The sequence below is a fragment of the Cheilinus undulatus genome, linkage group 7, assembly GCF_018320785.1.
Source record: "Cheilinus undulatus linkage group 7, ASM1832078v1, whole genome shotgun sequence".
In the NCBI taxonomy this organism is placed as follows: domain Eukaryota; kingdom Metazoa; phylum Chordata; class Actinopteri; order Labriformes; family Labridae; genus Cheilinus; species Cheilinus undulatus.
The window spans coordinates 36,403,516-36,429,951 of NC_054871.1; the positions used below are offsets into that span (position 1 = coordinate 36,403,516).

The following is a 26,436-nucleotide window of genomic DNA, read 5'->3' on the forward strand; positions in this document are numbered from 1 at the left end:
ATCAGTTGAATCACCTTTTATCAAACAATCAAACTGTAAGCATCTGTCATATTTACATTCCATGTGTTCCCTTATCAGCAAGAGTTTCCTTAGAATTTCAAAGTAAGAGCCATTTGTAAATTACCTGAGTCACATGAACAGTCATGTTGATGATATAAGACATAATATTAGCATGATGTTTACAAAATCATCAGATTCTCCAGAAAATTGTGTTTCAACTGAAAACTCTACAGCCTAAAAATTTAAAGTAATTTTTAACACTCCCAAACCCAAAAGAGATCTACAACCCCATACAAAGGTTTGAATCCTATATGGCTGGTTGAGGTCATTTCATTATTCTGTTTCAACTTTAGAAATGTTTCAGCTGTGTGTGAAAGCCAGGAGATTTTAAAATTGCTGGCAATAAAAAGTTCTCTAAAGGTTTAGTTACCTATTCATTTCCTCTGCAAACAGAGGCTAAGATCTCAGGCAATCTATAGATCTATAGGCAAATGGAGCTCATGGAAAATTTCAGTTAACGTAAAGCACTGGTGCTGATCTACTAAATGAAACGTTTTAGAAACACTACAGTGGAAAAAAACTTTACTAATTTGTCCGTTATTCCTGCTCCAGATCCTTTTGGAGGAGACCCGTTCAAAGAGACGGATCCCTTCAAGGCTTCATCAGAAGATTTCTTCAAGAAAACTACAAAGATGGATCCCTTCTCCACCTCAGACCCCTTCAGTAAAAGTGCCACATTACCTTCCAAGGTACTTGTTCATCCTTAAAGGAAAAAATATGAGCATTTATTAACACAATTATATTTTTTAATAATAATGATAATATTTTATTGTTTTTAATGGCTGCTTATTATTGGAGGTCTACTCATTAATGCATGCTGTACAATTAGGGCTGAATGATATTGAAAAAGGAAATTGGGTGCTGGTGTAGCACAGTGGCGAGATAAAATAAAATTTTACAAATAAACTAACCACTGAGTTCCTTATATGTCATCAACCATTTCTAATGATGTTGAGAGTAAACATTAGCTGACAAGACCAGCGGGATGTGTAAAAGTTATGATTAAACAACAGCTCATTGTGTTAAGCTGCTGTGTCCCGCACTGCAGCACACAAGCACGTCATCACCATTGCAGTTGCAGTTTGAGAGGAGCTGATTTTTTGTTTTTTGTTTTGCCCCTGTTTTTTTGTTCGTTAATGCTGTATTGTGTGTTGATGTGCATGACCTTATGTGTGTTTGACCCCAGGAAGAGTAGCTAATGTTTTTGCTAGTGCTAATGGGGATCCTAATAAAGAAAGAAAGAAAGAAAGAAGAGAAAGTTGAAGATGGTTCAGACTGACTGTATATCATTTGAGATGTCTGCATTCTTTCAAAGCCGTTTGTTTTCAAAGACCAGACCTACAAAGTCTAAGGTATTGTTGGGCAATTATAGGAGTTTTGATTTCAATCATGAATTTCACTTCCCACAAGCATGAAAACTAGATAATCATGATTAAACCCTACAGTGCCATATGTGGATTTGTCAATAAGATATGTAATGTGATAAAGGATCCCATTTGTTGTTATACTTTGGCCATACAGTTATTCTTCTTGATAATTAATTAACTACATTTTTTTAAAATGTGTGGTTCTAGATGCTGAATAAAAACGCAAGCAAGAATATGTGACTTGAGCGAATTTAGCAATGACAAGGTGTTTCTTATGTCACATGCAGCAAACCAGTCACTTCACAAGCAGCGACCCATTCTCTTCAAACAACCCAAAACCAAAAGGGCCAGGTATGATTTCATTGATATTTCCCTTTAGTAAAAGTAAAAAAAACTTTAAAATTCTGTTTGTCTTTGAATTCCTGAATCTCTTCAGTATTGCTAAAAATCAGTCACGCTAGTTGAAAATGACGTTTATATGAAACTTGTAACTAATGAAGCACCTAAAGCTATATGATCTTTATTTTCTGTTGTCTGTCTTCATTTTAGAGCATGCAAATCTGGGATGTGCATAACACTGATATTAAAAGCATTTAAGAGCAAAGTATTTTTTGACTGACTACACAATCTTTGTCTATTACTATGTTTACAATGTCAGATTAGGCAATCACAGAACCATAAGTTTGTGCTGTGACTGACCTATAGACATGACAGACTACACAGAGGTACCCAATCAAAATACCTGATATGATGCCGTTGGAAGCAAAATGGGCTAAGTTAGACTTATTGATGTGCTTTATTTGTCGTTACAAACATAATAATGAGTGATTGATGCTACAGCTAACAGCAGTTATTCACTGGGTTGATGTAGTTCATCTATTTCTTTCTCTTTTTTCAGTCGGACATGGTAGTCCCTTGATGACACATGGTAAAGACATGAATGTTGTTGCCAGACTCTGACAAACTTCTTTTCTTCATAATTCCTTTTCACTGCACCAACTCCATCATTTTTCTTTGACTTTACCATTTGGTTTGTTTACATTTGTGACTTGAAAATGCTCCGTGCTTTCACAAGTCAATATCACTGATGTTACAGAACAAATCACAGAAGGCAGAAAGAAAAATGAAGAAATTCTAGATTTTCTGTTCAGCAGTTGTGAGGTATCCCAGATATGGCCTTGACTTTTGTTCTCTGTCATATACTACTAAGGGTATGACGAGATCTCAGGTGATCAAAATGTCACGAGATCAAAATGTCACAAGTTTTCTCATCAAGGTAAAAGCTGTCTTGCAAGATCAGTATTGCACAAACACCAGGAGCAGCAGTCATGACAGAAAAGAGATGATGAAATGCATAGTTTAAGTCAGAGTTAGACAAAACAAACTGTTTGCAAGCACTGATATTCTTTACAGGAGGATTTTTTTAAACATTTCTGAGCAGACCTTTTTATACAAGGCATATTTTCCGCTCATGTATTTGTCATCGAAATGAAAAGATAGTGTAAAATCTGTCTCGTCTTGTTCTCATGGACCCAGATCTCATCTCGTCTCGTGAGCAAAGTGTCTCGTCACACCCCTGTACACTACACAGGATGAAATGATTGATTGAAACCCCTATACTGATGAATTTGACTGTTATTGTGCTTTTTACATGTAGTCTTCATCTGGTGCAATAACCAAGCCTAGTGGACAGAGGTGTCCTACCTTAGCATTTTTTTATTAATTGGAGATGAAATGGTTTAATATTCTTTCACAATGACACAACTTTTGAATGAATTCTTGACTGTTTTCAATCAATTTACTTCAACAAGCTGCTTGTTCAATGTCTCTAAAGAAAAGTTCTTTTGTTTTTGCCAGGATATTAATGCAGACAATACAAACACGTGCGTTCTCTGGGTTAGCTTGAGCCTCAGTGATTGGAGTAACTCAAGCCTGTCACCACACTGAGACCCCTGTTTACTTAGACTGAGGTTACCATGTTAGTTTGCCTATTAAAACCATGGCTGAACAGGAAGGGTGTCACATTTGCCTACTCAGTCCTGCAAGGTCATTTTCCGATTCGGAATTTTGGAGGTGATGATTCAACTACAATCATTCTCACTGACTGATTAAGACTGTGATGTGCAAGTTATAAGTATAAGTTGTTTTTATTGTTATAGGATCATTTATTGGAATGTAACCTGTCATCCATTTGTGTGCATACTGATGCTTCTGGATATCATTACAAAGAAAAATAATGTAGATAAGTTATCCATATGTGAAAGTTAGATGCAAATGTAGAAGAGGAGAATTTCATCAGATATAAAGACAGTCAAAAAGAATAACAAAAAATATATAGATCTTGATTAGATTAAATTAGAAATCAGATGAAGAGTAAACTAGAAATTTGATAAAACCTTGCAACTTTCACTGTTGATGTGAATTTATTGTTACTGTTTGTGAATTTACAGACCTTTTTGGCACACTGGACCCATTTGGCAGCAGTTCATTCAGCAGCAGCAGTAACAGCTCAGCTGGGTTTGCAGACTTTAGCCACATGTCAAAACCCAGAGATCCATTTGAAGGCAGAGCCAGCTGGCTTCCAGACTATCAGAAGGTAATTGACGCCAAAGTTTATTGTAAAAATCTAAATGTGTCGGAGCAGATACACATATTTTCATTTGATTCCCACTGCAAACCTGAGGTTTAAAAACATTATTAAAAAAGCATACCTTATTTTTTTATATGGATGGATCATATTAATTACGCTGTACATGGTGATTTGTTCTTATTTTCATCAGTACATGTATTTTTACCTCCGCCAAGGAGGTTATGTGATCGGGAGGGTTTGTTTGTTTGTTTGTTTTTTTTGTTAGTTAGCAACATAACTCAAAAAGTTATGGACGGATTTTGATGAAATTTTCAGGAAATGTCAGAAATGGCATAAGCAAGAACTGATTAGATTTTAGGAGTGATCCAGATCCCCGTCTGGTTTCAGGAATTCTTTAAAGGATTCTGTACTATTGGGAGATAGGGCTAATGGTGGAGGTCCGCGCTCTCCGAGTGCTTTTCTAGTTAACAAAGTGATGAATGTAACAGTTTCCTCATGAGTTACTTTTTGTCACATTAATTGTCAATAGAACCTACTATATGTTGTGCCACATTCAAACAGATAGCTTAATGCCTGTAAAGTACCATGAGAACCACACATAGTTTGTCTTCTTTCTTTCAAGTCTGTATTTGCGGATGATCCATTCAGCCGGAAAAATGACACCCCAGCTCTGCCACCAAAGAAAAGTGTTCCACCAAGACCCAAACCACCCAGTGGTAAGTGTTAAAGAAAAGTTGTGTGAGAGCATATGAGAAGAATGAGAAAGGGGAAAATGCCACTTTTTAACAACTGTTAAGGAGGTTCCCTTGTAGTATTAGCATATTGTTTGTTTAAAAAAGTTCAATCTGCAACTGCTATTGTTATATTTTTTTAAATTTGATGATTTCATCTTTGGCTATTCTTCTTTTTATATATATATATATATATATATATATATATATATATATATATATTTATATATATATTCTATTGTCCAGAGTAATTATAACAGGTTTTTACTATGGAAACAGAACAGAAAACTTTAGCCTAAGTAGAAGTGTGGTTACCTCAAAAAGGAAGTGATATTTAAGTTTTATCCAAAACCAAAAAAAGGAGATGTGTGTCTGTAATGATTGACTGTAATCAGAAAAAAAGATATGAGGATGAATCATATTTGTTCCTTTTAGCTCTAAAAGGAACCTACAATGTCACACTGTGAAAACATATGTCACTTTTAATCGTAATGTTTGGTTTGAATGCAGATGATGAGAAAAGAGAGGTACTATATGAATGGTAAGATATTGTGGCCTCTTTGATGTTGTGTTTAGGTATCCTGTAACCAAATTTTTTTTTATTTTTGCTTTGATGGAGAAGACCGTCTCCAACTCTGTTCTGGTCTGACAACAGGAAATAATGTTATTGTGGGTGCGAAACATATAAAAGCCTTCTTGTATTTGCCAAGCTACTGCTATGACTATATACTCCTTTAAGTCTTATTTGGAATAAAACTCCCCCAGAAAACCTTATAAAAGAAAATTTATGATCCATTGCAAATTGCATTGTTCAATTTGTTCCTCACGCTTAAACAGTAGGCTTTGATTGTCAAGTTTAATTGTGAACTGTTTTTGTCTATATATTTCCATTGGATGTGGGCAAGAAAGAACATGCAAAATAGATATCACTGATTCTTGAGAGAAGGGAAAAAAACATGTTCCAAATTTTATTCTGTACTTTTTCCACCTACATTTATTTAAGGTGGAGATGTGTGTAGGTTGAGGTCTCAACTAGCAGTTCTTTGAAGCAATAGATTTCCAATTACACCTTTTCTTTCCAAAATATAATATATAATATTATAATGTAATATCTTGAGTTTCTGTTAACTCTGTCAGACAAACTAAAATGTATTTAACTTTTATTTTACTAATTCAAGATAAAGGTAAAATTTTGAGTTACATAATACCAGTATTCATAAATGATATTTAGTGATAAAATGCATTTTTTCTCTTATGTTTTCCTTTATCAAAGTCTCTCATCTCTGAATTTCATGGTTTTCTAACTTTGTCTTTAATAATTACCACATTAACCCCTTTACCTACTGAGTCTAAAAATGGCGATTTGGACATATTTTGTTATTATGGCTGTAAAATAGTCAGGAAATGCCCTAATTCTGAGAGCTTTGGTCACTTTTTCCTGGAGTACTTGAACTTGACTTTTCAACATCTGGTTAATGATTATTGCACATTATATGGAATTGTCAGCAGTTTAAAAGAAGAAAAACACAAAAACGGATTTGTTTTTCATGGCTTTTATGAGAAGAAATTTTGTTTTTGCTCATGAAGTTTTGATTTGACATTTGAAATGTGAACCTATACATGTTTAGAACAATCACCAGTCATTTTTGAGTCTAGGACTCTGGGTGTGCAAAAGATAACTATATACATAGGTGACAATTAGTGCAAATAAAGGTGGAAAAATGCATTCTTAACATTCTCAAGTAACATATTGTTATTGCACATGACAGACACGCAAAAATGCCACTATCTAACTCTATTTTTTTAAAACAAAACACCACTCTTGCTCGCTCTTCTTTTACTCTCTTCCTTCACTCTCCTTTCTCACTCGTCTTCTGCCAAAGCTGCCGTTTTCGCGGTGCTGTTTGACATTACTGTAATATATATACCACACATCATGTATTGCCAGAAAGCACAGATTCTCAGCTCTGTGTCAGCATTGGAATTTTTAGATTTAGCAAACTTTCGAAGAGTTACAGTGTTGAGAATCCGCGTGGCGGTCTCGCGATTCTTCTGGTGTTTTTGCTATGGTGTTTGCTATGAATGCCCACGTCATACAATTGCGAGTACTGTACAGAACCATATATGTGCGCATGCCCACAATTCTCAGCTTTCCAACACCGTTGGAATTTTTCTGATCGGACAAACTTTGACAGAGTTACGGTAATAATATTCCGGATATATAAAACACAGCGCTGCGCCGGCTCAGTAGCTAAAGGGTTAAACTATTCTTTTTTAATTAATTTGTTATTGCACATAGATAAGATGGTATTTTAACAAATAAGCAAAATAAAATGAACAGAGGATAATGCATTTTTGTAAAATTAACAAAACCATAATCTGAAAGAGTTGACTAGTATCTAACGGAGCTGATAAACATCTGATGGAGTGGACAAGTATCTGACTTTTATTTCTTGATTAAAATGTCAAATTTTAGTCATTTACACACATTCCTGAACAGAAAAATTAATTGAGGTTGTTAAATGTTATGCTTGATTAACTTCCGACTTCTCAAGAAGCCCAGTGAGCCGGCTAAAATTTGGGCATAATAAGGTGAATAATAATAATAAGGTTCCTTTTCAAAATGGTAAATCGTTGAGAGCTCGCTGAAAATGAAAGAGTCCACATTAAAGAAAGAAAGAGAAAAATTATTGAATTTTTTTTGGGATTAATAAAGTATCCATCCATCCATCCATCCAACCAACCATCCATCCATACATCCATCCATATATCCATCCATACATCCATCCCTCCTTCCCACTTCCCACTTCCCACTTCCCACTTCATGATGCTGGATGGTCTATGAGACAAATGGGGAAAGACACAGTGTTCTCACATTGTGGTAAAGTATGCTTTGGGGTCAATTGCTGAGACTGGTACTCATAAAATGCGCCAAGGAAGAGGCAGGAAACGCAAGTTAACTGAAGCAGATGTCAGACACCTGAAGATTTAAAGCACTACACACAGAAACCACTATTGATCTTCAGGCAGAGATTAATACTTCTAGATCAGAGTCTGAGAAAATCTCCAGAATGACCATAAGCAGATGACTGATGGAAAAGGCTTAAAGGGAAGAATAGCTGCTAAGAAACCATTGCTGAGGCCTGCAGACATCCAGAAACACCTCATATTTGCCAGGGAGCACAAACACTGGACTGGAAGAAGGTACTTTGCACAGACGAGTCCAAGTTTGGTGGACAAAATAGTGAAAATTGACGGTATCATGAACAAGAACGTCTGCCACAGCATCTTTGTGCGTCATGGAACCTTCTGGGCTGAATCTGATTGGTCGTGGGTTCATATCTCAGTGAGACATTTTGGCTCTTTGGTTGAGCAGGGTTTAATAACACTGCTTTATGCACTTTTCAATTCTTCACTTCACTAACTCTTGCAAGTATTAATGATAACCATAATGTGTCATTTGTTAACAGATAAAAATGGGCGTGTTGAAGAACAGGCTTTACACATTTTCAAATAAATTAATTTCCATACATTATCTCTTGTGAGATCTCAATCTAATTTGCAACACAGATCTAGTTGTTAATTTGGTAACATCTCAAGTATCATCAGCTCAGCTGCGATTTATTTTGTGTCTTTAGTTTAATGTAACGTTGTGCTTTTGAAATATGCTACATAGTCGGACCATTTTTGATGATTACTACCTTGCAGCTTTTGGCAGCATCTCATTTCTCACTATTAGAAACCAGCTGTTACCACATAACAGACCTGACCAGGTTAACATCAGATAAATGTTAGAATGAAGCATGGACAATTCTCTAGAAAATTCTTACTTTTCATTTATTAGCCCATGTATGATTTAAATAAATTATGACGAACTGTTTTTCCCATTAAAGACACAGAAATAATTGATAGGTGATAAGACAAAGTAAGAAGTTCCTTAATTCTTCATTATGTAGGGACTCCAATAATTCTGGATTAATGTTGTGATTGAAAGCCACACCTTTTGGGAATCACACAACACTTTCCCATTGATCTGTTTATAATCTGAACCACAGTCACTGAAAACTTTTCTCCTTCTCTCCTCCTAAACTGTGGCTGCACTTGCTGTTACGACACTATCCCACATGCTTGCTGATTCAGAAGAAGTAGATGGGAACCAGAGAGAGTTCTGTTTCAGCTTTGATACCTGTACTTTCTCTGTTCATCAAGAACAGTCAAAATCCAGGAGCTGTCAGTTACATCGTAAGGGTAACGAGCTAAATGTCATATAAACACTTGACAGGATTTCTATGTCCATTATTTAACTGTCTGTCATGATTGTTCATGTGATGCTGCTCTGATGTTTGGTCGTGAGCCCATGTGAGGGTGATGTCTTAAGAGCTGTGAGCTGCGGTTTGCTTGGCTGTTGTTTTCAGACACACCCTAACTTGCTTCCTCTCTTCTTCGGTAGTGTGTGGGGGTGTGCATACAGAAGACAGAAGTCAGGCTGCAGACTTGTTATTGCACTTGTTATAAAGCCAGCTTTGTTGCATATTAAATTGTCTTTCTCCACATATTCCTCATATGGGTCAGTAATTATGAGTATTTTGCTCTCACTCAGTGGAGAGACAGGCAGACACACACTCAAACACTACACCGACCATCATCCAGTATTCATGTTTGAATAGCCCATGCCTGCAGTATTAGTGCTGCAAATAAACTGGCATAATTTAGGGGAACCTGCTGCTTTATTTTTCTCATTAGATTAAACATTGCATGGTGTTCATACGGCCCTGTGATTGACAGTTAAACTATATGCCACTCATGTAGAGGGTTATTTGAAAACAGGGTGGAGCTCATGGTTGTGGTTTCTCAAGTGTGAGTTTGCTGAAAGAGGAAAATAAGTGATTGCCAGGCATGCAGTTTTGTTTAGCGAGGAGTGTGAAAAGAAGTGCTCACTCCAATCACCAAGAGTTCTTTGGGTAATCAGACTAAATAGGTATGCATGTTGTATGACAACGGTTTGACTGGTCCTGCGGTTTAACACCTATGCAAGTGATATGATGAACTGGTAATGTTCCCACGATACTCTGCCAGGCTCAGCTTTAACTTAACCCTTTACCAGAAACTGACAGTACAATCAACACTGTTATTTTTAGAGTCCCACATATGTAGAGCCAGCTGTGGGTCTCCAGTTAGATGAATATTGCAGCTTAACATAAAATTGAATGAAGAAGTGAAACTTAAAATGCCAGCACTTGAAAATATGCAATTTCTGAAATTATTGTAAACTGCAGGTTTAGTTGAAATTTTATTGATTTCCTTACTCAATTTTAAGCTCAGTTGGAATTCAAGCATTCATTTTTATTTAAACATAAATTAAGATTAAAAGAATCAAACTTTATGTGACTCAAACTTTCTGAACCTGTTTTATTACATTGATTTCCCTTGCCACTATTCTGAGTTTTAAGTATTTCTTGCAGGTTTTTTGGTGTTGTTAAATGTCTATACAATATAATGTTGCAAATATAACAATAAATCTTAAAGAATATGGCCCATGAAAATGAAAGACAACAGTCTATTTCTTTGTTGGTAATGGTAAACCAACATTTTGTAGTGTGGGCAGCAATCCAACCAATTTATCTACCAGAAAACCACTGAGAAATACTCTGTTGGTTATGGGATACCGCCAGTTTTTTCTGTTTTCTGCATATTTTTTCCCAAACAGCTGTTTTCATTTGTGCCAATTCTCAGGAAGAGGATGCACCGTGTGTGATAGTTTGCACAAAGATTTGTGTAGGAGCTTCATATAAGTTGTTTTGATACTTTTTGTGTGGAGCTGAAACTTTTGTGGCTTTCAAAAGCTGGTAGCTATCTTTGAGGTGACACCAGAGAGGAAACAGGGCGTGGGCAAATCTGTGAGAACCAGAGAATTTAGTGTTTCTGTTTTCTAATCCAGAACGGATCAAATCAGATAATGTGTTGTTAACAGAGGTCATGAAGGTGACTTTAGAGAGCTGCATAGATGATGAGTCATGGTTTCTTTTAAGTTATAAAAACCTTTAGTAGTCTTCTCTGAAGATACATGACACCTAAAGCCTTTAAAACTTAGTGGCATAGTGCTTTCACAGAATTTATGTTTGGCTGATATATATATATTTTAAGTTTTAGTCTGTCAGATTTTATGTTGTTTTTACTTAAAAGTCATGTCACATTTTTTGAGGTAACCACATAAGCGCTGTTTGAAGTAGGCAAATTTATTAGTTCGAAAGCGTTGCCATGATGGTGGGAAAATATAAAGCCTAATAAATGATATGAAAAGTAAATGAAACAGCCCTCCCTGTGGAGAGTTTTTTCATCTGTGTCTTTTGTCTCTAGGTAAGAGTACACCAGTGAGCATGTCCGGCACAGCTGACCCTTCCAAACCATGCGACCCCTTTCAGCCATTCGGCAGCGACCCTGTTGACCCGTTTCAGAGTAAAAAGGGTCCAGTGGACCCCTTCAGCAGCAAAGACCCATTTGCTCCATCTGCAACTTCAAGTAAGGCCTTTTAAGATTGTAAATCAGGTTTTGGAGACTTCATTTCTGTAAGCTAAGATTGGTGATACTGTTTAATTGTCCAGAGCAGGCTTCCCAGATCATGAGGGCAACTAGAGTAGTAACTGCAAATCAACAAGCATAGTTAGTATTGTTGGGAATCTTAATTCTAGGTTTTGGTTATTATTAGAATATTAATCATAATTCTTATGATGATTAATTTAAATAAAGTTATTGATCAAGATTAATAAATAATGGGGCAACACCCTAAAACAGGGAACAGCAACCAATGAGCAAAAATCAGTCCCAGGATTAAGATTTAATTAATAACATCATTATTTAATGAATATTTGTATTTAAATAATTATAAGGTGTGAATTCAAGCGTAATGTATATGCAACAACAATCACTTCTCTTAAATTTGTAATAGACTTTATTTAAGAAAGCAGCAACAATTGCAATCATTGACAGTCAAACAAACTACTATTTTGAAACTAATCTACAAAAACAAACTATTGACAAAGTAAAGTGTGGTTAACATGTAAGAGAGGGATTGAGAAACAAATGGCCAGACTTTGATTAAGCTGTAGTCACATTAGTTTCTGTTTAGGTGAAGGCATGTACTGGATATAAATTGACATAGCAAAGTAAAACAGCAACACATGAGCAGTTTCTTTCAGCAGGTAGAAAGTCTTTGGTGGTAGAGATCAACTTTCTGAAAAGGCTCTGTTGTCTTTTTGGGGGTAGCAGATGAGTTTTTTCAATGTCCTTCAGATTCGGGAGGCTGTCTGTAGCTCTCCTATTCAGATATGTGTTGAGGAAAGTAAAGAAGTAAAGAAAGTAAAGAAATGACAATAAGTACCAGAAAAAGGTTGTCATTGTCATGGGAAAAGAAATGTTTTGTCTTCAGGTCAGCCAAAAGAAGTGAAGTAATTGTGAAAGGATTTGATGTTGTTTATTAACTGTATCTGTTTCTTAAGAGCTCATTTTACTGCTACAAGGAGGCCCTGATTAATTATGAGAGAGGGAGGACCTAAATTATCAATTCACATAACATTGAACCCACTTTTAAAATTACAGTGTGCAGCTTTTTTCTGCAGAAATGCATTGTGACTGTCTCCTAAGAGGGCAGAAAAGGGTGTCGGCTGTGTTCAAGAGCTGTTTGTCTGCTTTGGCAGGAAGAATAAGCTTGTTAGGGTTTCCCCAGAGTTTCACTGAGGGGCAGAGGCCTAATGTCAGTGGTGTGTTGGCATAATGCTGACTCTCGGGAGGAGTAGAGTCTCATAGTACATTTACAGAAACACAAAACTGCTGACACTAATCCCACCTATAATTAGAAACTAAAGTGCACTTCATATTTCAGTCAAACAGAAAATTACTCTTAGAAGAAAACCAATATTTTCTGAAAAAGAAAAAGTCTGTCTGCCTTTGCAATTGCACCTCATACTGTGAGTGTATCATCAGTGTATGGATGCATAGAAAATTAACTCTAATTTTCTGTGAAGTACCATTGAGATTGCTGATTTTTAATTTCCCTCTTCTGTTATTCACTTCTCTGACAGGACCTGACAAAGTCAAGGTAAGAGATTTTAACACATAATCTTATTTAAATACTTTGAAGATTGGTTACTGGTACCTAGTGAATGTTTGTTTGTGATTGTTCAGACTCAGTTTGTCAGAAAAAGTCAGCAATTTTTAATTATACCTTAACAGACACCGTACAATACCTTAACAGATATTTAACAAAGACCTTTTCCTCAAAATTTAGAGACCTTCTTGAAACTTTTTGTCTCTCTCTCGTTTTCTTTCACCTTAGTTTGGAAATGAGGCTCAGCAGCTGGAGTGGGCTAAGCGGGAAAGTGAGCGAGCAGAGCGTGAGCGGCTGAAACGGCTCAGACAGCAGGAGCAGGAGGACCTGGAGCTGGCCATAGCCCTCAGTAAGGCCGAGATGTCTAACGCATGACATGGAGTCACCACCACACACAGCGCATAGACAGGCTAACATGCAGACAAATGTGACTGACATTTTAACATAAAGCACATCACTGGACTAACTCTCGAGTGTTCATACTGACTTTGCTCCACACGTGCATACAGCCACACCCACGCACACTTTCACTATTAATATACCCCTACCCGCAGTTACTGGTCTGACTGCTGCTTGCATCAAAAAATGAGAACTGAGGGCCCCTGAATTTATCACTGCAAATCTCTCTAGCTGACACAAAAAAGGTTGTGAACTCAAGGACAAAGAAGAAAAGAAGGATGAAGAAGCAGAGGCTGCATGAAAACAGACAGATGCACTGTGTATATGCACTATAGTGGCTTAACAGTATTGCAAATAATTAATGGACTGATTGGAATTGCAGACAGAACACTTTGGTAGTTTGTGTTGTAAACACAGAAGCAGAAGTGAAGAAAGATAACACTACAATCCAAACTGCCAAGGTATTTTTTAAAAGGGATTTTTTCCTGATGTTTAAGAGTGACATGGATATATCCTTTGGCTACTAATGAAATAGACTGTGTCAGTTGGTATGTAGATCTGCGTTGGTTTATAGTGAGGCAGTAGAGAAGACTGGATTTGGCACTCAGGACTGAGATTTTCTGTTTTTTTCTTTTTACTGCAAGGAAACACTTTCAGCAACCCATACTTACATATGACATGAGAAAGTGAATGATACTTTTTTATTTTACTGTCATTTTTAAGTCTATTTTACAACTAAATATAATAACTCACATATTTATGCTTCTCTACAATCCTCCTTGGTTTAAGAAGGGTAAAATCTGTTTCTGATATACAGAATTAAGATTGACTTTATCTGACCCTGAGTGAGTTGAAGCAAATTTCCCAATGCATTAGTTTTCCCTCTAAATGTATGTATCACCAGATATAATCAACCAATCAAGGCAGAAAACTCAGTCACAGTGCCAGCAGGCTCCACCGTCACTGTGTGCCCTTTAGTTTGTCATTATTGTCGATGTTTTTTTGGGAGCATACTGTAATTACAATAGTAACTAACAAGATAAAGGCCTCATGCTGCTATATACATACATGCATACACCCCTAGACTAAATCTTTACTTTGAATATTGGCTTTTTTCTCCTGGAAAATTCTTTTTCTATATTCAAAAGAGAATCCTCTTTCTCTAGACCAGTTTAGTACTCACCGTGGCAGTGGTCAGTGTGACTTTAAAACCATTTTTGTCATTTATTTTGTTTGCAAGGTGCATACTGTATATCTGAATAGATTGTGGGCACAATCAGATTACCACAAACTAATACTGAAGACATGTAGACCTGAGGACCCCAGCTGGTGAAGTTAGTCCAGCAAAGATAAATCCTTCTCTGTCTCAATGGCTTGTCCTGTGTGAACAAGAAAACAACTTTTTCTGACATTCTCACTATTCACTTTCAGCGTATTATGGAAGGATAGAAGTCTAACTGCTTTAAATGTGTAAAAAAGAACAAAAAATCTGGAGATCCATTACACTGGTTCCCTTTAATGTGACGAGTACCTGACAATGAAAACACAGTTGGAGATGTCAGCATATCCTGTGGAGCAACAGTAACAAATTGTACAGATATATTTTCGTTGTTTCTGAGTGAGAGAGTACTATGGGGGGGGTGATGCCCTGCAGTACTGTCTTTCTCTGTTTAGTGTATATAGAAAAACAGAGCTAACTATGCCTCTTCTTGACAGCTGTGCTTTGATCCTGATGCTGTGATGTCATACCACATCCTACGATTTAAATACAAGATGAGGGAATATTTTTGTTTTCATTAACATTGTTTTCTGATAAGAGAATGAGGATTTTAACCATTTCTATTTAAGTAGCTGGATATTCTTTTATTATTTTGACATATTTTTGTTTTAAAAGAACATCTGATTTATTGTACATGTTTTGTTCTATACTTTGTAGTTGAGTATTAGCCACTCCAGTGCTCTACAGACCAGCAATAAAGCTGCAGGGTGTTTGGAAAAGTTTGGAACTGGCTGAAATCAGGTGTCATTGGCTGGATTTTAGAAATAATGCTATATCTGATGTGTCATAGTTCAGTGCTACAGCATGGACATAACCACTCTGTTTTTATTTGAGTTGTCCCTTTTACTTGAAGTGGTGTATTATGAGACAGACTGAATCATGACATTTTGTATGATTCTTTCTTTTGCCACATGATTACCCTGCCATCGCATTCAGCTCACCCATCATCACCACTGCTCAGATCACCTTGTTCTCCTACTGTCACTTTGAAGGAGGACATATGCTTGTTTTCATTTTCCTTTACCATACCTTGGTAATCATGGGGAGAACAAAAGTCTTATGCTTTGCTTAGTTAAAGCAAAGTTTTTTGATGTTGTGTGTTTAAAATTGAGAACAAACCATTGACAGTACTTTGGTCTCAGTTCCAGGAGTGTGGTGAAACACAAACATTTCAACTACTCTAATATGTTCATTAGAATTGTTTTAAGAAATAATTTCAAACCCTCCTCAGCAATTTCTGGAGGAAAAATAATTTATTAGATAATAAACTTACTTTAGAAAATAAAATACATTGAAGTTCTTCTGATCTCTGTAAATCCAATCAGTGTATGGGTCAATGACAAGACGTGCATTTTCCAAACCTCTTATTTCCTCAAAAAAAGTTCATGGCATATATTAGTTTGTGCTATTAAACCTACTTTTTAATATATTTTCAGAATATTTGGATAATTGATTTCATATTTTGGCATTAAAAACCCTAAAAATGTCAGGGGGCACAACTCATAAATGATCAGGTTACTGACACTGTTAAAAATGTCGTTTGATTGTAAGAAATTCAAAATAAAATACTTGGCATGATGTTGTGCTTGAAATCTTTGCAATAAACAAATGTTATCAAATTTATCATTTTAAGCCAAAATCCTTCAAAAACATTTTTTCCAGAATTTGTAAGTTCTTAAATGTCAATGTGGCACATCATGGGAACTTAATTTTGAACATATTGTAGCATAAATTGTAGCAAATATTTCTTTTCTATCCAGGTAGTTCAGGAAAGTCACACCTCCTTATTAAAAGCAAATTCACTGAAAAATTAACAGTGTTAATTTAGATCATACAAATTTCAAGTCAATGCTTTGAGTTTATCTACATTGGTTCACACTACATATAACTTTAATATTTCACAATATGACAGAGAAGATGAAGATGATGAAGAATATGCACTGTGGGTCCTTTAAAAACACCTAAAGTCATTGGTGGGAACTGTAACTCAGTGGATAACTTCACGTATGGTGCAATTGTGTCTCACATGGAAACAACAACAATTAACCAGAAACATAAGCAAAAGAACCTCAGCAGGGATTTTTGTACAACAGGCAACATTTAAACACAATAAAACACTCTGCCCAAGGGCATGATGGGTAATTTCACCCACACATGCCCCCCAGATTTAAAATGTCAATGGGATGAACATAGATCAGTTGACTTAACAGAGTCAAACTAATACCGGTGGATTGATTTATTCATTTAAATCAAGCTGACAGTATTGGCCTAGTCAAATGGTTTACAGATCATCAAAAAATAAATAAAAACATTTCTTTTCAGTCACAGGTGGGTGGGTGCACTTTCCATGTCAGGGGGTACAACTGAGGTAAAACAGCTACATTTTATTTTACCATAAAATTCTTGATTTTATTTTGAAAATTTAAGAGTCAACTTTTTAACAAGAACAAAATTAACAATATGTATTGAAGTATTTGCCTGTTTTATTTGAAATTAGTTGCAAATGCCAGCTGGCACAACTGGTGTTTCAGGTAGTGAAACTACAAAAAGTGTTACTATATGAAATACATAATATTTAGAGCTCTAAAAAATATAAACTTTACTTCTATTAAGGTAAAGAAGGTATCACATACTAACCTTTTTTTGATCAATTATGTGACTACTTTCTTATAAGAATAAAAGTAAGACCATTTGTCAAGCTATTTACCCATTTAATTTGTAGTTGCAAATGTCAGGTGGCGCACCCGCTAATGAATAAGCCTTGTATGTCATTGACCTATATAACTGGCTTGATTCTTTGTATTTCACCTTAAATTCTGATAAACTTGGCCCCTACTACCAGGGGTCATAATTTCAGCGATCTACCCTTAACAAGTTTAATGAATGCAGATTGTAGTGAAATGTCTTGTGTTTTCATCCAACGCTGGAACAAATGATATGATGGTCATGGTTGAGGAACAGGTCTGCGTAAAAAAATCTTTAACGGTTTTCTCAAATGGACAAACACGTGACCTTTTATTGCACAAATTTTGATGAAAACAATTTTTTAACTGCTAAGATAGTTTGGTTGTTTTGAGTCACAGCAGCCTTGAAAGAAGGCTTTGCACTCGCTGGTATGACTTAAATGTTATTTAAGGTTACATTTGGTTCTACAGTGAACTAGATGAGGACAATGAAGACCTCAGTAGTATAAGTGAAGTATCGAACAAATGTTTATCCAAGATATTATACATGCGTGGAACTGCCTTTTGTAAAGGTTGCTTAAATGCAACAGTGTGAATTAACCCAAATCAGAAAGAAACACTTGAGTCAAAGTTTGTGTGCAGCTCCTGATTCTCCTTTATCGACATGAACTGCCTCTCCCTTTAATTTTTGTCTTGTTTACATATCCTAAATATTTACTTTGCTGTAGAGATATTGAGTACCTGTATGTGAGCTGTGCTGCTTGTGTGAACTTACCTACGCTGTGAAGTAAAAACCCCTCCTGAAGAGCTTCTTCTGAGTCATTAAACACATATTGGCATTTTGAATCTCTGCAGTGCTCCTGTCACATTGAAGAACTTCTTCTGTTGCCATTCAACACTGAAAACAATTGGTACTGTTGGCTAACCAACTAGCTTATTGTCAGCTTATCTACAGGTTGACAAAGGACAAAACTGATTTTCTAACATGATATTTTAGGTTATGTTTTATGCCACATGGTGTTTAAGGCTGCCGTTTACTTTTATTATGTAACATTCATCTTATAAAAGAACAAAACTGACATGATGGTCTCTTTTTTGGATTAATTTTGAAAACATTTCCAAACTTGACTTAAAATCATCACAAGACTGAAGTCAGAAAAATAAATTTACAGTCATAAACTCAAGCAGCTGCATGCAGTAGTTTTTAGTGTGATAATACTGGTAATGCCACACTGCCATGATGCAAACATCTAGCTTTTTGATGGCAGTTAAATCCTAGCCTAATATAAATGCCATTGTTTCCAGAGTATATTGAAGTTAACTAAAGTGCCAATAAGTCGCTTACAACAATGTGACAGGCAGCTCGTTTGTCAGGAAGAGTTAAACTTTCTCTAAAAATGTCTTTATGTGGTTTAAGAGTGCTCTCAGTGAGTCTGTGGTGTTCTAGTCACAGCTCAATGGCTCAGTTACAGTTGGAAAGCAAACTCAGTGTGAATTAGGAAGACAGAAATCAACCATGCAATTTAGAACTGAGAGTCACAGGATTTAACAGAAGAGGAGTATAGTGGTGAATATCAGCTAAAACTTAAACGACTCACAATAAAATATTTGATCAATACAAATATTAGGAATCTGACTAGATAATTGCAGCCAACTTTGGTACTTTTAACCCTCTCAGCCTCATTTCAGTTGTAACCAAAAGGTAGTGAAACTCAATAACTGTGACCCTCACTTTTTCATCATGTGTTTCTGTTTACATCCCACTGACCCCAAACCGTCTGAAGTGTACTCCTTAGAGTGCCGAGCTCCAAACTGGTACCATCATTCATACTGTATTTGTCATCTGATAACTCCATTGTGCAATAGATAATGTTTATTTTTTTATTGTTGTTTTGTGTATCCTGTGAAACCAGTGTAATGTTTTTGATATGTAGTGTATGTGTTTGATATGATTATTTATGCACCCACAACCATCCACTCCTCTGTCATGATTTTGTGGAGAAAGTTCATGCTTTCATTTCATTCCAGTTGCTGCAGAATCTTCTTACCTCTCATTCCCTATTGCTTTTTATAAATTTAGGGAAAGGTAAGCCAATGTCCGATAATAAATGTTTTTAAATTATCAGCAATCTTAGCAGTTGAACTAAAACAGAAATATAAGTATGATGACATCTGAAAAATACTATTTACGACATAATATTTTCTTAATTTTGATATTCATTTCATTTTTGTTTTAAAAAGTTGGACTTTTTTGATACAAAGTATTTGGATTCAGTATTTACTGACGTTCTCAAGCTTTGCTCACTTTACTTTTTCTTTTGTTTAACCTCCAACTGCCCTTCCTCCCTTGTAGGTGAAATAATCTGAGCTGTCTTTATTAAGATGCATACAAAATGTAAACAGTCTGTATAGTACCATGTCTGTTATATTTGTCCTACAAAAGTGGAAGATGAAGAATAAAAGAAAACTTGATAAGGAACCGTTTGGAAGGTTTCCTACAGTTACACTAATAGCTGAGGAGAGAATAGATGCTGGTTTATTTTGAACAGTGATCCTCTCTACCTGGTCTGTACTGTTTACTAGAATAAACATTTCAGTTAAATGAAACTGGACTGCTGCTTTATTTGTAACAAGGTTGGCTTTTTTGGTTTAAAGTCCCTGTAAAGTGATTTAAAAAATCTGTACTTCAGGTTTGCTGTATGATAGGCCACTGTGTCATGAACTACCAGGCCAAATTTCAGTCATGAAAAACCTCTCTAAGCTTAAACGATTAAGCTTCAAAATCATGAAAAATGAGGCTGTAAAATCTGCTCTATGATCGTGTGGGCATGTCAGTTAAATGAGCTGAAGCCACGGCCACTCATGAGAAATACGACCCTTTCAATTTAGAAGTAGATACTACAACCTGAATGTAGAAATTTTCTGTTTGCTATGCTGCTGTTTCAACTCGTTTTTGAGCCACCAGAGAAACAGTTACTTTTATGTCATGACAGTTTAGAGCAGGGGTGTCCAAACTTTTTCCATTGGGGGCCACATATAGAAATATATGGTGGGGCCACTTTCATATGCCTTAACTTGATATTAAAGTAAGTAAAACCAATCTAATGTAGGTTAAGATATGCTTAGTGATTGGGTATGCTTTAACAACTAGTTGATGGCTCTGCCTGGAACATCACTGGTACTCCTATTTGCTGCTGCAACCATCAGGTCATTATAAATCAAGATATCTTTATTATTTTGGTTGCCAGTATGCTTAATATTCATAGTGTCTCAATTTAGTCCTTAAAAAACAACATTCAAACTTGTCAAAATGTTTGTTTACAGTATTAGCATGGTTGCACTGCCTTGTGCTGAAACTAAGAAGAGTAATACAGTCCAGCACAAGCTCTGTGCTCTATTGAGGGCCATATTTTATTTAATTCAAAGAATTTTTGGGGGGCCAATCAAAAATGGGTGGCATGCCACATTTTGCCCCCAGGCTGTAGTTTGGACACGCCTGGTTTAGAGTTAAAAAAAAACAAAACAAAACAGAAAAGTTTAATTTTCTCATCCTGTATTTCACTCTTCAGGCATTTCTTATGTCTCATTTTCTAATTTAATGATGATTAGCATAGGAGGCTTTTATTGTGACATCCTTGGAAGGAATAGAACTTGTCTACCATTGAATACTTTACTAGACTTTAGCATTTGATGCTAACAGACATGAAGGATTAAGCTGTAGAGAGACAGCCATAGTCTGCTTCTTTTGATCATCCAGGACTAAAGACACGTGAAATATAGATTAAAACACACCTTCAGAAGGTAAGATGTTTGCTCCTGCTGTGTCTGGGCTAAGTGAAAACTAGACAAGCACTCCAGCAAGTAGCCCAAACTCTGATCAGAGCGCAGCTGCCTGGCTCTGTGCTGGAGCAAAGAGACAGAAGTTGGGGATTAGATTTATTGTTTTCTGGCACAAATCTCTCTGATATGATACTTTTAATGACATGTAACTGTGGGTGGCAATGAACAAAAACAGCATGCACCTGGCTGTTAACCTTCAATGAATGCAATGCCATCAGCTAACAAGACTGTAAAACATAAACTACTCTGTGATTTTGTATTGCTGTAGTGTTATGCTCCAGTGCTCCAACTGCCAAAATTAAACCAAGCCAGGAAAGAGGTGAAGAACTTTCGAAGGGTCTAAATCCAAAATTCAGTCACACAGATCTCAGGGTTTTCACTTGTTTACAACAACCTTATTCCAAGTGTGTTTAAACAGCATTTTGGATTTTAATATTGATATAAGAATATGCATATCTTAAGAACATTTTTACTAATGGGATTGAGACCTAAATCTTGCCTTGACTCAATTTTAAATGCTCTGTCTGAACAGTGTGGTGATATGGTGTATATTTTATAATTATTTTTATGTATTTTATTAACAAGCCAACAGAAGTGACTGATAAAACAACTACCATTTTAAATGGGTAACACGTCTTGCTTTTGCCTGTTGAAAAAGACATCTTGTTCTTGAACTTGTTCTTGACTCTGGGGCAGACAAGGCATCTCCTTTCCTCCCAGACAAATACAATGTGTGCTGAATTATCCTCAGCTATATTACAGCTGTGCAGTGTGAAATGAATGCTGAGCAAACACGGTAGCCATTTCTGGACATATTAGCTGAAACCCTAGCAATCTGCTATGTTAGTGAATGCTAACTATCTCCGTATGGAATAACAGGAAATTCCTTGCTAGGTTTTTGTTTACCCTATGGTAATGGAGAGGAGGAAATGAAAAGCCTATTGGCTTTTAACTGGGAATGTGGGTCAGAGAGAATTGGAGGATAAACGTTGGTTTTGCTTCTCAGTAGTCCACTATCAAACTTCATGTTCCATCCCCTGATCTATGCGAGTTATTCAGCCCCATCAGCATGCTAGATTTATTTGTTCCAACATTTTCTAAGCGGAAACACGCATGCTTTTCTTACTTTGAAAGATTCTTGGAAATAGTGAGATGTTTATAACTGCAAGAAGATGGTGAATATAAATGAATATGGTTGAATATTATGCAAGCTTCTTAAGTTTTTAACATCTGTCAGTATCAGCTCACAGAAGTTTGTCATTTTACTTTCTATATAAATGATCTTTGTTCTAGACTGTTGCCAAGATGAAATGGTGTAAACAGTGTAACAAGTTATTTCCTGAAAAGTTTCTTTGAAAGACCTATGTGATGTGTTCTTTGAGACACACTTTAGTTTGTTGTGGTGAAATATGAGTTTTAAATCTACAGAGGAAATTCCTCAAAAGAGCTCTACTCCATTAGAACTTGCATGAACTTAAATAAATAAATACAAGACATTCTATCTGATCTGGACCAACAGAAATCAGCTGCCCAAATACCACATTAGTGAGATATCAGACACATTCAGGTCTGTGTAAGTCTAAATTTCATCAAACCAGCTGCAAACCCATTTAACAAGATTTAATTAATGGGCATAATTCAAACACATTTCTCACTGGGCCATTGTGTGTAAGTGTACAGGGTCAGGACTTTGGGACATTTTGCAACACACAATGTACTGTACCTTGTTTTCACGGTAGTCACATGCCAGAGAGGGATGGGTTGGTGTGTGTTACAGCCCACAGCTTCAGCTGAACCCAGAAAGGCTCCAAGGAACAAGTCTGTTAGCAATTTGAATGCAAACAAGAGTAGGTTAGGTAACAGAGCCTACGGAGGAAACATGTACCTGAATTTTACACACAAATGGAGGAAATCGTTTCTATTTTGGGTAACAATGAATGTGATCGTGGATCGTTAGGAAAAAAGTGATTGTGTTGAAGAGAAGGGTGTTTGTTTATGTGTGTAAAATATGAATGCAGTCTTGCTTGAGGCTTGGAGGGACCTTGAAGAATCATCAGATTAATCAAATTATCAATATAATCTGATCATATAGAGTTAAATTTCACACTTTAGAATTGTTTATTTTGGTCCACACTACATATAATTAAACTACACTTTTGAAAGTCTTGAATATTTCAAAATATGACAGAGCTCTGTGGTGGTGGGTCTCCTCTGGCAAGAACACAAAAGAGAATCAGCTTTAATTCACAAATTTAGTAAGGCAATTCATTCTGATGAAGAGGAAAGTCTAACTTAGTGGATAACTTCACTTACGGTGTCTCACATCAAAAGTCCACCAGAAACATGAGTAAAAGAACCCCAGCAGGGATCACTGTACAACAGGCAACGTCCGCAACTAAACACTCTGCCCAAGGGCATGATGGGAAACTCCTCCCCCAGATTTGAAATCACTGCTCAGATCAGTTTACTGTACACTGGTGGATCTAAACTGTTAAATAACTCCAACACTGGAGACCATTTCACTCAGAATGGAATCAAAATCATCTCTGAAATGTTTAAGGATGATCTCAGCACTTAAGTTTCTGCTGTTTATGATTATGAAGAGGGACCATTCCCTTTCTTTGAGCTACTGTGTAGTTAACAGATGTGGTTAAAATGTACTTAAGAAGAAGTCGGATTTCAAAATGTTCTCAAAAAAGTGCAAGCACCAAGAAAAACTACTCAATTACAGTAATTTGAGTAAATGTATTTAATAACGCTCCACCCCTGGAAGATACACACCAGCATTGTAATTGGTGCAGCTGTGATAACGTAGCTGTTAGAGTACTAAAAAAAGTTTCTGTCTGCAAGTTAGCAAATATGCAATTGCATCACTTGGAGAGACGTTCACTTTGATTCACTTTCAGACCGCTAAAGTTAATGACTTCTGAGGAGCTTGACTCAGACACTGATGAGATGACTTGGAGGGAGCAATGAAGGACAGAGTAAGGCAGACTTACTCAGACCTGAATGTGTCCGGAGTACAGAGGAGCTGGATCTGGACCTGGATGAGATGGCTTGAGGTGGCGATGCAGAGCTACTGGATGGCATGAAGAAGCTGGACCTGGACACCGATGAGGTGGCTGGGGTGGAGGAGGGTTGCAGCAATCGCACTGAAACTACTGACTGCAGAGGAGAGAACAGATTCTTAAAATATGACAGCTGCAGGATGATTGGACCGAGAGAGGTCGTGGCAGAATGGGGTTGGCTCAGAATTTAAGTAAGCAGACGTTCATACCAGCTGATTACCAGAGCAGGGAAAGGGAGACATGTGAGTGAGTGATGATTAATGAGTGAAAGGATGAATGGAGATGAAATGGTCTTCCTGCCTGAACTTGGACTAAGCTTCATATGTTAGCTGAGGTAAAGCTTCTATTCAATAAAATCAGCTGGTTAAAAACAATATTAGTTTGCTACATGTAAGATTCTCAAATAGGATAAATCAAAATAATTTGCCAGTGAATGATGCCCACCTTACTAAGGCAGTCTGGTAACATTCATTAGGTTTTTTTGTTTACTTCATGTCCAAACTGTTGTTAAACTTATTGCCTACATTAACTCACACTTGCACAAATGTCACTTCTGCAGGAGCTTCAGTATAAAAATCAGTCAGAGCCTTCATAATGAAGTTTGCTATTTGATAATCTTGTTTAATCCTTCAGTAATTATTTTTTAATTAGGTTACCATCAACATTATCTCTAGACAGGGTCAGCAGTCTTCCTACCACTGAATACAACCTGGTCTAAGATGGGATTTTCCCCCAGAGTCTTCTGCAGTTTACAGAACATCCTAATGGCCAACCAAGAGTCTTTCCTCATATTTTTACTTAACTTCAACCTCATGGTTTCCACTTCTTTTACCCCTAAAAAGACTTCTGGTCACAGTAGATCTGATGGTTTGACACCTGATCCTGCTGCATGTCTGCAGGTGGTTGGTTCCTAAACAGCAGCTGTATGTTCTTTGAAATGCCCTGTGGGTTAAGGCTGTGCTTCCAGACGCCACACCAAGTCCAGTTCATAGAAGTAAAGGCTTTAAGTCTGACCCCATAGATGGAACTAATTTGCCTTGAGACACCATACCATGGTCTGTTGTTTCAAAGAGTAACCCTTGACCAGTGACAGTGGCTCTTATTCAGTGCAGTTTGAAATACAACTGTAGATATTATTACTTTCTTAAAAAAATGTTAGCTCACTGGGAATATGATTAACTTCTTTAGTCATTTTCTTTCAGCTCTCTCTCTTATTTCACTCCTTTTTAACCTCGTGCCATCCGTAATCCCTGCCTTGGCACAAAAACGAAGTAGGAAATCTTGGGTATGGTTAAAACCATCTAAATGGGCTTCCAACAGAAGAAATATTCAATCAGATAAATTGCAAGCAGTCAGAGACTGGATTCCTAGTAGTTGTGGGTGGAGCTGTCAGTAGAGGGCATCCTCTTCCCACTAATAGAATTCCCATCTTCCCACTCATTCAGCTATGGGATTCCATTCAGATTTAAATTTTCCAGTTAAGGCTGATGTTTCCTGAAAAGCATTAAGGGTCTCTACCTCACTGAATTTACCCAGAGGAAGCGTCCAATGAAAGTCAAGTTACAAAGCTCTGTTTTAGCCTCCACTTATCAAAATAAGAAAAATATTATCTAGAATTTATGAACAAAAAAAAGATATTGAGCCCTAAGTAGCCTGAAAAAGTTTCATAGTGTGGGTTTCAGATGTAAATTTTGGAGAGTCTAAACCCTTGAGGGCCTTTCAACCCGTCTGACAGGAATGCTCTCATGAGAAACACTGCTAATTTCCACTTCTCAGGTATCAGCTTTCTGCACACACTTATGAGTTTATGAGTGTGTTATGTTGGAGTTGGAGAAGGATATGCTTTTAAACACTGTGGAGGGGAGTTCCTCTGAGATAAACTGTTGCACAAGAGCTGGGGAGCTTGTTTACGGCCTTTTGCGAACTGAAAATATTAGTCTTGAAATGAGAGGTAGGAGATTTAGGGAAAAAGCCACTTCTTGCACTGTTAACAGGGAGAATCCTTTAGCACAGGATCACTTACATTTAGGTTTTATTTCTTCAGGTTAAGGTAGAGGAGTGAACTGAGAAGTAAAGCCCTAAAGCATGATTGTGGGTATAAAATAAGTTGTATGCGATCAGGGAACCAAATAAAAGCCTCTCAGACCAGTTCATGTGTCTCCATTGAGTGGACTGAACCAGGGTATGGTAGGAGAGCAGATTTTTAGTGTTGATAACAGGTATAGACATTGCAATATTTAATTACAAGAGAAAGTCTTTAAATGGGTACACATCACTGTAACCCCCAAAGTCCAAAATAACTAAATAACCCTAA

The 26,436-nt window shown here is 36.6% G+C and overlaps 1 protein-coding gene across 8 annotated transcripts in view; it reads left to right on the forward strand.

Annotated features, from left to right (window-relative positions):
* Positions 1-19,784, forward strand: part of LOC121512062 (epidermal growth factor receptor substrate 15-like 1) — a 45,348-nt gene extending 25,564 nt beyond the window's left edge. For 5 of the 8 annotated variants that reach the window (XM_041791055.1, XM_041791052.1, XM_041791051.1 and 2 more), the window contains 8 exons: positions 613-749; positions 1,715-1,778; positions 2,326-2,355; positions 3,878-4,023; positions 4,640-4,733; positions 11,106-11,267; positions 12,827-12,843; positions 13,081-19,784. In XM_041791055.1, the coding sequence (XP_041646989.1) occupies positions 613-749; positions 1,715-1,778; positions 2,326-2,355; positions 3,878-4,023; positions 4,640-4,733; positions 11,106-11,267; positions 12,827-12,843; positions 13,081-13,227 (797 nt within the window). In that variant the 3' untranslated portion in view covers positions 13,228-19,784. The remainder of the gene's footprint in view (positions 1-612; positions 750-1,714; positions 1,779-2,325; positions 2,356-3,877; positions 4,024-4,639; positions 4,734-11,105; positions 11,268-12,826; positions 12,844-13,080) is intronic. The other 3 variants (XM_041791056.1, XM_041791057.1, XM_041791054.1) reach the window with 1 other exon arrangement.
* The last annotated feature ends 6,652 nt before the right edge of the window (positions 19,785-26,436 follow it).